The sequence below is a fragment of the Tamandua tetradactyla genome, chromosome 2, assembly GCF_023851605.1.
Source record: "Tamandua tetradactyla isolate mTamTet1 chromosome 2, mTamTet1.pri, whole genome shotgun sequence".
NCBI classification, from domain to species: domain Eukaryota; kingdom Metazoa; phylum Chordata; class Mammalia; order Pilosa; family Myrmecophagidae; genus Tamandua; species Tamandua tetradactyla.
Genome location: NC_135328.1, coordinates 192,754,442 through 192,769,843, shown reverse-complemented (window position 1 = coordinate 192,769,843; position 15,402 = coordinate 192,754,442). Strand labels below are relative to the sequence as shown.

Below are 15,402 nucleotides of genomic sequence, written 5' to 3'. Positions count from 1 at the left end.
TGCTCTCGGCCTGGCTTCAGCATTCTTTGTTCTGGTTTCATGCCCTATCCCTAAGGAACAAGCTCACTGTGGTAGAGTCAGACAGAGGTAAGTCTTAGCTCTGCCACTCTAGCTGTATAACCTCAGTCAAAGGGCTTAACCCTGATCTTCTCATCTGCAAAATGGGGCCAATAATGCTTCTCTTGCAGGTGACCTTAAAAATTAAGTGCTATCATGTGTTTGTAAACATCCAGCATGGTGCCTGACAAACAATAGGTGCTCAACAAATGTTTATTTACTTCCCTGTCCACCTCCCCCCATGGAGTAAATCCTGTATTTATTCTGTATGGTTTACCCTGATCTGTGAAGGGGGAATCTGTGGCAGAGCTTGCTTGTTGCTATCCAATATTCAGTCTCCTTTTCTTCTTCTTAATTTTTTGATGTAGCTAAAATTTGACTTCTTTATTGATCTCTGGTCATATATTTGGCTTCAGGTAAAAACACCCCCCCACACACACACCAAATAGCTCTGATTAAGAGTTATATGAGCTAACTTTTTCTTCTAGTTTTCCTGTAAATGCTCATGGATAGCCAAATTTCATGGTATATGGCATATTGTACAATATTTTAAAACTTTTTTTATTGTATAATATAGCATATATACAAAGCAAAGAAAGAAAAAAGCAAGTTTTCAAAGCACTCTTCAACAAGTAGTTATAGGACTCCCACAGATTGTCATGGGCTACCATACCATCATCTCAGGTATTTCCTTCTAGCTGCTCCAGAACACTGGAGGCTAGAAGGAATATATATATATTTATCATCACTTTTTTTTCCTTTGTGAAAAATAACACATACAAAAAAGCAATAAGTTTCAACGCACAGCACAACAAATACTTACAGAACAGATTTCAGAGTTTGGCATGTATTACAATTCCACAATTTTAGGTTTTTACTTTCATCTGCTCTAATATACTTAAGACTAAAAGAAATATCAATATAATGATTCAGTAATCATACTCATTTATTAAACCCTGCCTTCTCTGTATAACTCCACCATCACCTTTGGTCTTTCTATTCCTCTCTTTAGGGGTATTTGGGCTATGCCCATTCTAACTTTTTCGTGTTGGAAGGGGTTGTCAATAATATGGGGTAGGCTCACAAGCAGTGTGGACTACCAAAGCTATAGGCTGAGCCCCCAGTCTTGGGGTTTGTTCACATGAAATTTAAACCCAGAAAAGATAGGTCAAGACTACTTAAAATTTAGGCCTAAGAGTCACCCCCAAGAGAGCCTCTTTTGTTGCTCAGATGTGGCCTCTCTCTCCAGCCAACACGATGAGCAGTCTCACCACCCTCCCCTTCTCTGCGTGGGACATGACTCCCAGGGGTGTGGACCTTCCTGGCAACTTGGGACAAAGATCCTGGAATGAGCTGAGACTCAGCATCAAAGGACTGAGAAAAACCCTAGAATGAGCTGAGAATTAACATCAAGAGACTGAGAGAACCTTCTCGACCAAAAGGGGGAAGAGTAAAATGAGACAAAGTGTCAATGGCTGAGAGATTCCAAACAGAGTCGAGAGGTTATCCTGGAGATTATTCTTACGCATTAAGTAGATATCACCTTGTTGTTCAAGATGTAGTGGAGAGGCTGGAGGGAATTGCCTGAAAATGTAGTGCTGTCTTCCAGTAGTCATGTTTCCTGATGATGACTGAATAATGATATAGCTTTCACAATGAGACTCTGTGAATGTGAAAACCTTATGTCTGATGCTCCCTTTAGCTACTATATCAACAGAAGAGTAGAACATATGGAATAAAAATAAATAACAGGGGGAACAGATGTTAAAATAAATTCAGTTTGAAATAGTGGTAGGTGAAGGCAAGGGATAAGGGGTATGGTACGTATAGTTCGTTTTTTTTTTCTCTCTCTATTATTGTTTTATTTCTTTTTCTGTTGTCTTGTTATTTCTTTTTCTAAATTGATGCAAATGTACTAAGAAATGATGAATATGCAACTATGTGATGATATTAAGAATTACTGATTGTATATGTAGAATGGAATGATTTCTAATTGTTTTGTTAGTTAATTTTTTTTAATTAATAATAAAAAAAATAATATGGGGTAGGGAGATGGAACTAGCTGCTATTCTGGAGAGGCTGGGCCCTCTAGGTTTCAGGACTTATCTGGTTCAGGGGCTCATCTGGAGGCTGTAGGTCTCTGGAAAGTTACTCTAGTGCATGGAACCTTTGTAGAATCTTATATATTGCCCTAGGTGTTCTTTAGGATTGCATATAGTACACTTTTGAAAGTCGGTCCCACAGAAAAAATTTGTGTAAGCAAAACAAGTAAGATGCCATTTGTTTCTTATTACATGAACATCACTTGTACTTATCTAATCATCCTACTTGGTATGGTCTTGGGGGAGCCAGTTTCATTCTAATCATATCCAAAAGCCTAGAAATAACTCAAAACTATAAAGTGGCCCTAGTGCTAATGCTGTCTATGGCTCTTGCTACAAAATAGTTGCCAGTCTGATTTGACTGTCTGAAGAGAATGACAAGAATTAAAGAGTTCTGCTTGATTTCAAGAGAACTTCCCAGAAGGAGGTGGAGAGCGAAGAAATCTACTTGTCTGCTGATGTGGCAGCTCGCGAAGGGGCAAGGCTGAGAATCTTCTGAATATTCTGTCTAAATGACACGGAACAAAGAATATACAGGAAGATGAAGGAGCAGTCTGTGGTATCATCCCCCAGCAGGTTTCGATGAGACAGTCCTTGGATGCAGGAAAGGGGGATGAAGGGCAGCTTTGCCACTACTCTACCATCAAATATGGACTTGAACATCCCCATTAGGGCAATGAAACAAAAGCCAATTGCAAGCCTGGATTTCGTTTGAACCATTGACAGATCTCTGGGTTGTCATTCTTCAATTTCTCTTCTTGCCTTTCTGTTTTCTTTTTCTGTTGCTGACCTCCAGACTCTGTCATTGTTTCCTTCTTCTTGTCCAGTCTTTTTTTTTTTTTACTCTGTTTTTCCACTGCAGCTTTTAGTCCCTTGAACTTGTCTGTCCTGTAAACCAGGACCCAAGTCATGACCTCGGGGAGCAGAGCGTGTGCCCGGAGATGAAAACGAAGGGCGGTGTCTGTGAGTTAGGTGCTCATTTTGCACCTCGGTCCCTGCATTTCCAGTCCCCTGGGTGGGATGTGCCTCACAGTCACAGAAAGGAAAGCAAAAATGATTTTCCTAGATTCCGGGACCACCGAAGAATAGCCTCCCTTTTCCCTTTAGCATTCTGACTTTATTGCAGGGAAGGCGAGGAGTAGCGATGCACCCGACTGAAGGCTGCATCTTTCCACCTCCCTTGCAGCTAGGTGTCATCATGCGTCTCAGTTTGGGCTGGTGTTATAAAAAGAACAAATGGGTGAAATTTTGGAACGGCTGCTTAAAGAGAACCTTCTCCCATCGTCCTTCTTGATGCCCGAAATGTGCAGATTTGGTGTTTAAAATACTTACTAATCACTATGGAGACGGGCACTGACCAATCAGAATGGATGCTGATCAGGAACAATTTGTCTGGTCACACTCATGTACACTGACTAAATATTAGTGGTTGTTGGAGCTCCAGCAGCCATTCTGGACCATGAGAGAATACCTTGATAATAGAAACCAGGAGCTGAGTATGACAATTGAAAGCCAAAGACTGTGATGGTTCTGTGGAGCTGCCACCCCTAACCTAGACTGCTGGCTTCCAATCATACGACATACATAATAGAATAAACCTGCATTTGCTTAAGGCTCTGTTCTTTTGACTTTTCTACTTTCCTCAGCCAAACTTAAACTGAAATGATATCCAGTCCCATGAAGTATTGGGGAGCCTGAATGAAATGATGAACAGGAAAGTATTTGCAAACTCCAGTTCTACGGACATATTAGAGATTTTTATTATTGCAATGTTTGTGACTCTGCTTATTGATTTAGGAAGGAGAGATTGAAATGGGCTGAGGCGATCCTGGCCAGAGAGCTCTGCAGAGCCTCCATGGTTGCTGAGATAGCAGCATGAGAGTCCGGCAGGAAAGGAGCTGTCGGCCTTTGGGCGGGATGCCAGCAGGATGACTAGGAGGCTTTTGTTGAGCTGAGGCCAGAATTCTCACCTGCTAGTTGGCAGTCAAGCATAAGGGTTAAGGACCAGAGCAGCTTTGGATTTGAATCTGGGCTCCATCCTTACTTGCTGTGGGACCCTGGGCAAGTTACTGAACTTCTCTGAGCCTCAAATTCCCCTTGTGTAAAATGGTAACAATTATAGCCCCTATGACATAGGGTTGTCATGGAGAGTCAATGACATCATATACCTGGAAGGAAAAAGATAAAACCACAGACTATCTGTATTCACTTAGGATGCAGTTTTCTCTGGACAGATTACAAATTGACAGACTAGGTTCTGGTCCATTCCTTCTTTTCTTTACTGATTCATTCTATGCATGTAGGTGATGAAAAGAGGTGGTGAGACAGACCCAATCCATGACATCCAAATGCAGCTAGTTGAAGGAATGATTTTTAAAAAGAGCCAAAGTTTTTTTGGATGCCTCTCCCTTCCTCTTACTCACATATTCCCTTCTTGGTGTCTCCCCTTGATGTTTCTGCCTTGACTGTCCTGGCTGACTCCTGCACAATCAGTATATGCTTGCTCTCTGAGGACCTTAATCACTAATTCATCCTATGGCGCAAATGACTACCAATCTCTCAAAGCATGGACCTGCAAACAGTCCCTCTGATGAGGCAAATTCCCCTATTGAAAGCCTGTTCCTATGCATAGAAAGCAAGAAGATTCCAGGCAAAAAGGCCCAGAGAAATAATTCAGTCTGAACCCTCTCTGTACACAGGGGGAATTCAAGTCAGGCACAAGTGGTACAGGAAAAAGAAGAGTGACCCAGTCAAGGTCATTCAGCAGCCATGTGACTAGGTTGGGCAGGGAACAGAAAACAGCTCTCCTGGACTCCATGTTCACGCACCGTACCATGTGTATTCTGGGCATGATGAGATCATGCAGGGTGCCCTAAGGAAATACTTAGGCAGGACAAGAAGTGCCTCTGGCTTTCAGGAAGCCTACATCCTGTCAAGTGACATGAACACATACATATGTTAGACTAAAAGACCACTTGCCCCCACTGATTTGAAATGCCACCTTCATTACATACCAAATTCTCCAACATGCATGAGATTGCTCTAGACTCTATTTTCTTAAACTCCTGTATTTTCCCACACTAGCATCATGTTGTTTTTTTTTTTTTTTTTTTTAACATGGGCAGGCACCGGGAATCGAACCCAGGTCCTCTGGCATGGCAGGCGAGCATTCTTGCCTGCTGAGCCACCGTGGCCTGCCTGTATCATGCTGTTTTAACTACTACAGTTTTATAAAATATTTTGATAACTGTAAGTCCTCTTTCTTCTTTTTCAAGAACGTCTTGGCTATTCTTGTACAAGTACTGTTCCAGATGAACTTAATTATCTTGTGAGTGGCACAGCTGTTCAATGTTTTTGAGCATCCTGCTTAGGCCAGGCACTGGGTACTCTGAGGTGACAGGCACTCAGTCCCTGCCTCACAAGCTGGTAGGGAAGTGTAACCAAGCAAGAAGTGTAAAGCTACAATGGGAATTCATGCGAAGGGTAACAAGAATCAAATGAAGAGTCCATGCAGGTATGAGTACTATGAGTTCCATGGTTCCTCAGGACTAGGAAAGTCATAGAAGGCTCAACAGGGAAGGTGACAATTATGCTAGATTTTGATGGATGAGCAGGAGTTTGTCAGGTACAGAAGAGAAGAATTGCTTTGAGGGAAGGAAATCAAAGAAAGCTTCTTGGAGAAGGCGACATTTTGCTTTGAGAGGTGAGTAGGAGTTTGCCAAGTTCAGAACGGCGATGAAGAAGGGAAGGATTGCCCTCAACTGGCAAAGTTCCAAGAAGGCTCTAAAGTCACAAGAAAGTTCTCTAAAGACATTTTGGCTGGTTTTTGTTGAGTTGGAGGAATCAGAGAACGTTATCTGAAGGAGGCAGTTTTTGTAGAAAAGGATTTTATTATAAAATATAAGGAGGTGACTTTTGACCTAGCGTTTGAAAAATGAGTTAGCAGTTCACAAAGCAGAGAAAAGGAAAGCTGGGGCAGTCACAGAAGGGGCTTCCCGGAGCAAACAGGAAACCTCCTAGCCTCCTGCCCATTCTCTAGGAACCAAGATCCAGGATTTAAGGACCCTACTCGCGTAGAGGCTCGGGGTTCTGAGGAAGTGGCCTTGCCTTTTGAGTTCCTCCGCTATGGTAGGAAACCTCGGAAAGGTCTCAGCTGAGATGACTGAAGGGTCAGTTGGCGGAAACCAAGCGCAGCGCTGAATGCTTTCTGTCGGAATCGACCAATGGGATGGCGGCACCCGGTTACCAGGGCTACCGGTGGGCTGCTGGCGGAGGCGGGGCCTGGGCCGCGGGGGGCGGGGTCTGGGCGGGGCTTATATAAGCGGACTGCAGGGGGAAGGCGGGGCGTGGGGTCGGTGGCTGCAGGGCGGGAGGGGCGGAGGCCGCGGGGCCCGAACCGGGGGCAGCGAGCGAACGGAGGCGCCGAGGGTCCCATTCACTCGCTGGGGAGACCTATGGGCCGAAGCCGTGTAAATGCGTTTTAAGGCGAGTGTGGGGGCTAGCTTGAGGGGGAGCCTCGGGGAGTGGGCGCCTTCGGCTCTGGTGCTGACCTGCTACCCGGTCCCTCTTGCCTCCTCGCAGCAGGGGCCTCGGCTCCGCAACTGCCACTCCTCCTCGGGGTGTTGCACAAGTTTCGAGGTCACCGGCGACCCCCCCTAGCAGCACGCCTGGCTCTGTTCCCGCGAAGGAGGACGGGGCTTGGTAAGGGCGTCCGGGGGCTGGGCGGGCCCTGCACTCGGGAGGGGCCACCCGGACGGAACCTCAGTCTTCCATTCTCACCGGGAATCCCCGCCGCCCCTCCCCACTTTGTGGCGCCCCGTTGCGCGCTAAGCATCTTCATGACCAGCCCGTCCCCCATTTACAAACAGGGAAAATGAGGTTCTGATGGGGGTGGGTGGGTATGGGGCATACCTAAGGACATGCAGCAGAGAACGGACCCGAACCTAAACTCCTGCTCTCGGGCTGAGACCCCGGCGTGGCTAAGGGCTGTCTGTCTAGGTGGGCGTGGTCAGGGCTGGCCACCCTGGAACCTTTTCCACCCAAGCTTCTCAGTTTAACTGCTCCTTCTCTCTCATTCTTTCCCTCATTCCCTAATTCGGCAGGTCGGAACTAGGAAGCATCTCCAAACCCATCCCTCCATTTTAGTGTAACCGAGACTAGGAGAGGCGGTGACATCAAGACATAAGATGCCTTGTCCCAGTCTAGAATCCAAGATTCTTGATCAATCCCACCCTCCCCAGTGATCCTAAACTCCCCTGGGGCAGGGTGTGGCCTGGCCTGGAAGGTTGAGGAAGGCAGTGGAGGCCTATCCCCCACTGGCTCTCTCCCTCCCCGCCCCCCTCTCCTGCAGTGTGTTGCATACTTTCTAAAGCGGCGGCGGCAGCAGCAGCGGGCGGCTCCATCTAACCTGCGAGCTCCTCCTCGGCATGGCTGGCTACCTGAGTGAATCGGACTTTGTGATGGTGGAGGAGGGTTTCAGCACCCGAGACCTGTTGGAGGAGCTCACTCTGGGGGCCTCGCAGGCCGCCATGGTGAGCGGCTGGGGAAGGGATCGCAGGTTCCCTGTGATGGCCCAGATGCCTCTCCTGGAGGGGCCCTAGGGACCCCTATCTTATATTTTCACTTATTTGGTAGTCATTCCTTCCTATTTGCAAGGGAGAAGGCTCGTTCTATCCCCAGTTGCTCGTCCTTGCCCCTAAACCTGTCCGTGCCTTGGTGCACGCCATCATCTGCCACTCCCGGGTTGCAAACCCAGGAGTCCTCCACCCTGCCCCCCCACCGCCCCTTCTTCACCTCCCACATCTAGGCATCACCACACCCTGTGAACCTATCTCCTGTAATAACCCTCAAGTGTGCTTACCTGAAACCCCCCTTTTAGATCAGTCTTCTCTCTTAAGGATCTCAAGCCTCCTCTCTGCCTCATCCTGCGCCCTCCAAATATATCATAGCCCTCCTCAAAAATCAGAATTCTTTAGCAGTTCTTCACCTCCTACAGGATCAAGCAAGTTAGCACCCCTTTGCAGGGCACATGGTACTTGCCTCCTGAGCCCCATTTCTGGCTTCTTCCACAGTGTGCATTTACCCTAACTTCCCAATGTTGTCACACATTCTATTACCATGCCTTAGCCCAGGCCATCCCATCTGCAAGGAATACCTTCCTCCCTGCCTCTCTCCCTTACTCATTTCTGTGTATGTCTTCTCAGCAGTGTCGCCTTTTTCCTGACTACCCCAGGTAGATTGAGTATTCTTCTCCAGGACTCCACTACACTTAGTAGAAACTCCCATCTTGCATTTACTGAATGAATTTATAATTGTTTAATGGGTTCATTCTCTTCCAGATACAGCCCCTTCAGGACTGGAGCCCTGTCGGGACATCTCTGTTCCTTAGCATAGCGTCTGGCACTAAGCGGGCATCAGTAAAAACAAGCATTGCTTAAAGGGATACTGAGTTCCAGGGAGGGTTTAAATCATGTGGTCTCACTCACAGTGGCATATGTGCTGCACCCTTAGCAAATCTGTGATGACCAGTTGTCCACAGGGACGGGTCACAATGGTGGTGGGACCACTTCAGGGTCCCACTGAAAGGCGACTGCTGTAGACCATAGCCATGACTCCTGCCTTCAAGAGTGACTTCTGCCTTTCCTGGAGAAGATGGATGTATATGCAGTGCTCATATTTTGGATGCATATGCAAAACAGGGCACCAAGGGCAAAAGTTGCCTTATTGGTGTGGAGGGTGGCAGCAGAACTGGAGTTTGAAGGTAGCTTAGAGTTTTGCCAGGCAGAAGCAGGGGGAGGTGTGTTCTAAGTGGAATGCCTGGTAGGAACAAAGGAACAAAGCTTGGAGGTAGGAAAATGATCCAGCCTGCAGCTGGAGTTTGAGCCACATGGTCAGGGAGTGGAAGGATGGGAGCTGGATGAGGTCCTTGAATGCCAGGCTGAAGAGTGCCTTCTGTCCTGAAGGCTTGGGGAGCCCCAGAAAGTTTCCGAGAAGGGTAGAGCTGCTGCTTGGGAAGACCATGATAGATGGCATGGATGGGGGGATCTGGGTGGGGCCTCACAGCCACCCCTCTCATTGTGCAGGGCGAGGTCACTGCCTTCTTCGTGGCCAACCTGGGGGCCATAGTGGGGAAGCATTTCTGCTTTCTCAAGTGCCTGCCGCGAGTCCAGCCCTTTTACGCGGTCAAGTGCAACAGCAGCCCAGGTGTGCTGAAGGCCCTGGCTGAGCTGGGGCTGGGCTTCAGCTGTGCCAACAAGGTGAGCTCCCGGCCCCCCAGCCGTGCACTGACCCTCACTGTCCACCGAACACCCATGACTGGGCTGGGGAAGTAGGAGTGACCTGTACCTGGCCCCCTGGAAAGGGCCACCCACTCGGGTGGGGCCTCAAGATGTGTGAGGTGGTGGGTGGATGGGCAGCCGGCAGCCCACCAGGAGCCCTGAGCAGGGAATTTTGTCAGCCTTGAGGTTCCACATTGGAACTTTGTATGTCCCTGGGTCGATGGGTCACTCTTCTAATGGAGACGTGCAAACATCTTGGTATTCTTCTAATTAAAAGCAAACAGACCTCCACCTCGTTTATTTTCTTTTTTTCTTCTATAATCTTAATAATGTGTGACTGGTGCATTTTCTTATCTAATCCTTTAGGGCTTTTTTTTTTCCTTCCCCAATTCTACTGTCTTTCTAACTTGATTTCTGCTGCTATTTTATTTCACTCTGCTGTTTTTGGATTTACTTACCTATGTACCAGTATCGTTCAATATTCACCCCCCAACTACTGGCTGAGCTCCTATGGTGTGTAGTCACTGTGCTGGGTCAGGCTGGTGATGGTGTTGCCAGACAGCTGCTGTTGTCCTCGAGTTGGATGCTTAGATTATCGATTTTTGTTCTAGTCTTACTTTATGGTAAAAGCTTTTAAAGTCATAATATTTTTCTTCAGAGGACAGCTTTGGACATATCTCCTTTATTCATTCAGCAATTATTAAGCACCTACTGTGAGGCCAAGTACTATTCTAGGTGGGAATTTAGAAGTAAACAAAACAGAAAAAAAAAATCCCTTCCTTCATGGCTCTTGCTTTCTAGAAAATAAGTTAAGGAATTAAATTTATAATATTGTAGATAGTAAGTACTATGGAGAGAATTAAAGCAGGAGAGAGAAGTAGGAGATGTTGGGAGGGAAGATAGCAATTTCCGATAGTTTGGCAGGGAGGAGAGCAAAGGATCTAGCTAGCTATGTGGATAGTGAAGGGAAGAATGTCCCGGGATGTCATGAACGCAGTGGATGTTGTGGGGGAGAGTTCTGGAAAGGCTTCCTGGAGGAGGAAAGACGAGAGCTAGCCTGGGCAGGCTGACGAGACTGGAGGGTTTCCAGATGGGAAGGACATTTGCACCAGGATGGGACAGTCAGAAGTGGGTTAACTTTTACTGGGGGTCAAATGGTTAACGCTCTTAGTAGCAGATGAGTCTGTCCCTTTGTCACCTGCAAAGCCCCTTTGTATAAGCTCTTGAGCCGCATACCTTATTTTGTGCATGTCTTACGTAAAGCCTTGTGCAGTGCCTCAGGGGAGATATTTCTGTTTTATGGTGGAGGAAACTGGAGGTCCAGCTGCACACAGCTTGCTGCTGCTGGCGGACCCAGGACTTTTTTCTTCGCTGCTGCCTGTGGCGTATTGGCCCTTTGCTCTGGAGGAGGAGGGTGAGGAAGGTGAGGGAGGGGGCGAGGGAGGGAGGAAGGAGATCTTTACCAACCCCCTTAATCCCAGGATGAAGAGCAGGACCAATCCCCACTGACCAGTGTCCTCTGTTTCTGGAAACCCAGGGATGAGGCACTCTGCCCTCTAGTCTCAGGGCCTGGCCTCCAGGGTGCAGAATTGGGGGTGTCAGGGCTTAGAAGACGGTGAGGCGTTAAAAGCAGCCACTGCTTGCCAAGTGCTTCTGTTGTGCCAGGCCCTTTGCCAAGTGTTTTCTGTACATGATCTCATTTTATTCTTGTACCAACCCAGTGAGGTCATTATTATTACCATTTTCTGACAACAACCCTGAGAGGCACAAGGTTGAGTCACCTGCCTGGGGGTTCATGCACTGGGAAATGCAACTGGAGCATGGGAATGAGGTTCCTGACTCCATTGTCTTTACAGGTCCACAGGAAGGGGACAGCTATGCTGGGACTGGGCCAGCAGCGGGTGCCCCTGACTCATTGCAAGGGCGAGTAGAAGCTAGGGGGGCCCTCCCGGTGGGTGGGGTCACGCAGCCCCTTAAGGAGAAATGGCTCCCGAGGCGCACAGCTTTGGTTGGAAGGCCGAGACTGCCCTCTCCTGGCCAGCCATGCTAATTGCACCATTCCTTAGGGGATGCACAGGGTCAGGTTGGGGCTGGGCTGGGTGTGTAGAGGCGCGTTGGACAGGCTCCAGGGTCAGGGGCACAGTCCCTCCTCGCCCGGGAAGGACGTCGGATCCTCCCTCCCACCTTCTCGTGGTCCTTGCCCCGTCTCTCTGTCCTCACCCCTGGCCCTCTCTTGCAGTCTCCCTCAGCATCTTTCCATCTTAAAAAACTCTGTCTAGACAGTACCTCCTCCTGCAACCCAGTATCTTGCTCCCCTTCGCCCCACCCCCTTCATGGCCAAACTCCTCAACAGAGCTGTCTACACTCGCTGGTACTGTCTACACTCACTGGTCTGCGCCTGCCTGCTGTCTCTGTCCCTCAGCCCTCACTTCTTAAGCCATTGCTTCCCGACTCTCACTACTCCAAGGAATCTCCTCTTGCCAAGGCCCCTCGTGATTGCCAGGATCCTAGATCCAGAGAGCACTTTATTTAAGAGATTAATTTTGAATTATTCAAACAGTAACTTTGAATTCATATTCACCAAAAAAAAAAAAAAAGTAGGACATAAACTTTATGTGTCCACGGATAATCACCCATCATGAATTTGGTGGGCATATAATATTTTAAAAACATACACCTATAACCCATACAAAATATATAAAATGTTTTATGATTTTACAGGCAAATATAAAATGCTTGTGATGCATACTCATCTGCAGAAGCTTTCATGCCGGCAGGATGTGGCCGTCACTCCATGCTGATGCTTTTATATCTCATCCAGGAGACACTCCCTGGTCCTCTTGTTGTCTGACCTGTCCATGTCATTCAACACAGTGACTTTTTTTTTTTTTAATACTCAGCAAGAACACACACACCCAGTTTTAAAGACTTGAGCAGCGGATAAGCAAGCACTGCTCTGTGCCTGCCCCTTCATTGGGCCTCTCTGACATCTGGGACTTCTCCTGGGTCCAGACATGAGCCGAGCCGTGAGGCTGGCTGAGCCTTTCCAGGAGCTGCACTCTGTTCTCCTTACTGTTCTTGAAATGGGCTCTCTCCTCACCTCTCCGCGGGGTCCCCGGAGCCCATCTTCTACCACCCTCTAAGTGGTTGAGTTCCTCTGATTCGGTCTCAGATCCCTTCTCTTGTAAAGGTCTTATCAGTGTGCCCGCACCTCCCACGTTTTCATCTCCAGCCCAGACCTGTGTATCCATTTGCAGACTGGAGATGCACAGGTATCTACAGCTCAGCGTTTTCAAAGGCTCCAATGAACGGCCTCCTGCTCAGTGGCTCATAGAGTCTTCCCCACCCCACATCTACCTGTCATCCCCGAGCACACCTCCCACCTCTGTAGTGCAGACTCTCATCTCTCCCAGGGCGTTTGCTGACTGGTCTCCACAGAATCCTCTCGGGCCCTTCTTCAGCCCGTTTCCACAGGATAGTCTGTGTTCCTTCATCAGGCCGAACCCCTTCTTCTTCTTTTTTTTTTTCAAACATGGGCAGGCACTGGGACTCGAACCCGGGTCCTCTGGCATGGCAAGCAAGCATTCTTGCCTGCTGAGCCACTGTGGCCTGCCCCCGAACCCCTTCTTGCCTCAAAATCTCTGCACAGGCTGTTTTCCCAACCAGAAACATTCTTTTCTTTCCTCTTGGCCTGGCCGAGAGCTTCTGCAGGGCTCAGCTTACATTTCTGACCCCCTCTCACCTGGGTCTCCCCCTTGCACGGTTTCCAGCATCTTGTACTTTTTCTTCAGTGCTTTAGCCCATCTGTAATTCCATTGCTATTCATCGTTCACTTGTGACAGCCTGTCTTCCCCACTAGCCTGAGACTTGGTGGTAAGAGTCTCTGCTTTATTCACCACTTGCTTTCACTGGCCCCTAACGTAGAGCCTGGCAGCTCAATAGCTATGCTCAATAAATATCTGTCACTTTAGCATTGAGATTGTAAGAGCAGGGATACTCAAGTCTGATAGTCCTGGGTGAGAGTTCCAACTCTGCCTCTTAAAAGCTGTGTGATTTTGGACAAGTAACTTAACCTCTCTGAGCCTCTGCTGCTTACTTCATAGGATTTCAGGAGGAGTAATTAAGAAAGCACATAAAATATTTAATAAGATGGCTGGCACATAGTAAATTTTCAATGAATGAGAATAGTTATTATTGAAATATTTATTAGCAAAGCTAAACCATAGGGCCTGAAAGTGCTCCCCTCCCTTCTTCCTCTTATCTCATGTGGTTAAGTAGGGGGCAAAATTGCATTTTCACAACCAGTCATATTCTGTTAGGGCACACACTTGACTCTTGGAAGCAGGCTGTGATGGCAGCAATTCCAGCTCTGGACTCAGATCTCTGCATCCCATTCTGCCACTTATTGGCTGTGTCACCACTGGCAGGTGGACCTCTCTGAATTCAATTTTGTCCTCCATAAAATGTGGCCAATAAATACTTCATCAGATACTTATAGGCATTACAGAGATAATATGCATGAATACCTAGTCCTGGAAAGTTGCTAAATTAAAATTTAAGGTCTTATTACAAACCCAGATGGCTAAAAATGGCTCTAAGTCTCCTACTACATTTCAAAACTGGTTTCCTCTTCACTTCCTTCTCTTATCCATGGAGAGTCAGGCCTGAGTTTGAAAGTTGGTTTTGCCACCTTCTTGCCATGTGGTCTCTCCTAGCATCAGTTTCCTCCTGGGTAGAATGGAGCTCATACCCATCTGATGTGTTATTGTAAACATTAAGTAAAATCTTTAATCTACAGCAGCTGTGGGCAAGCTGAATGGTGAGTCAAATCCAGCCCACCATCTGATTTTGTAAAGTTTTATTGGATCACAGCTAAGTTTCGTTCATTTACCTATTACCTATGGGCTGCTTTTGCACTACAGGGGCAGTTGAGTAGCTGCCAGAGACTCTGCGGTCCACAAAGCATGAAATATTTACTCTCTGGCTCTGGCCCACCTGATCTAATTCAGTGCCTGGCTTGTGGTAGGTGCTCAGTGAACGTGGTGGTTTTCATTATCAGCAGCAGTGGCGTCAACATTACTACCAGTATCAGTCACGCAGCTGTCAGGCAGAACGTGCTCTGTAAAGGTGAGGAAGAGGAGGCCCTGCAGCTGGGCCACTCAGCACAGTGTCATGCACACAGTAGGCCTTTGTAAGTTGGGTGACCTGTGTTGAAGAGACTATTGGCTTGTTTGACATTTGAATACACTAATATTCTTTAGACATTTAAATCTGCCAGGCAAATGTGTCAGAGGCTGGTCATCAGGGCTGCCATGAGTCCATACAGGGCTTTCGTGTGATTTAGAAAACCCATCCCTTGAGACACTTAGTTGTTATCATAAATATACTGATTTTGTTAGAACAAAATGCTATACTGCCAGGGAATTGCACTAAATATACAAATCTATAAATGAGAACTTCCCAGGATGGTGCAGTGTACAATCCGTGTGACTGTACACAGCAGCCGTGCCTGTCAAGGAATGGTAAGCCAGTGTAAGTCCTGATTTCTGTGTATCTGTGGTTTTAGGGTGAGGCCCACCTCTTATGAACCTCCCCATGCTTAGTTACGACCTTGCACCTGTGTTTGTATCTGTGTTTTCTTGGGCTCTGTGGGCCCAGCAGGCCCTGGGGCCTCCTCACCAGCACCTTTGGGACCTCCACAGGCAGAGATGGAGTTGGTCCAGTGTATTGGCGTCCCTGCCAGTAAGATCATCTACGCCAGCCCCTGTAAGCAAATTGCACAGATCAAGTATGCTGCCACGCATGGGGTACGGCTGCTGAGCTTTGACAACGAGATGGAGCTGGCAAAGGTGGCAAAGAGCCACCCCAGTGCCAAGTAAGCTGAAAACCATACATGTGCAGGAGGGTCGGCTGGTGTGTGAGGGGGGTGGGGGGTTGGGGGAGTGATAGGGCAGAAGACCATGCTC

General features: G+C 47.7%; 1 protein-coding gene and 1 pseudogene across 2 annotated transcripts in view; one reads left to right on the top strand and one right to left on the bottom strand.

Annotated features, from left to right (window-relative positions):
• Positions 1-2,404: 2,404 nt before the first annotated feature.
• Positions 2,405-3,895, bottom strand: LOC143663899 (calcium load-activated calcium channel pseudogene; annotated as a pseudogene).
• Positions 3,896-6,493: 2,598 nt separating this feature from the next.
• Positions 6,494-15,402, top strand: part of AZIN2 (antizyme inhibitor 2) — a 33,178-nt gene continuing 24,269 nt past the window's right edge. The window contains exons 1-5 of one of the 2 annotated variants that reach the window (XM_077150415.1): positions 6,494-6,644; positions 6,741-6,860; positions 7,510-7,690; positions 9,242-9,415; positions 15,139-15,311. In XM_077150415.1, the coding sequence (XP_077006530.1) occupies positions 7,586-7,690; positions 9,242-9,415; positions 15,139-15,311 (452 nt within the window). In that variant the 5' untranslated portion in view covers positions 6,494-6,644; positions 6,741-6,860; positions 7,510-7,585. The remainder of the gene's footprint in view (positions 6,645-6,740; positions 6,861-7,509; positions 7,691-9,241; positions 9,416-15,138; positions 15,312-15,402) is intronic. The other variant, XM_077150417.1, reaches the window with a different exon arrangement.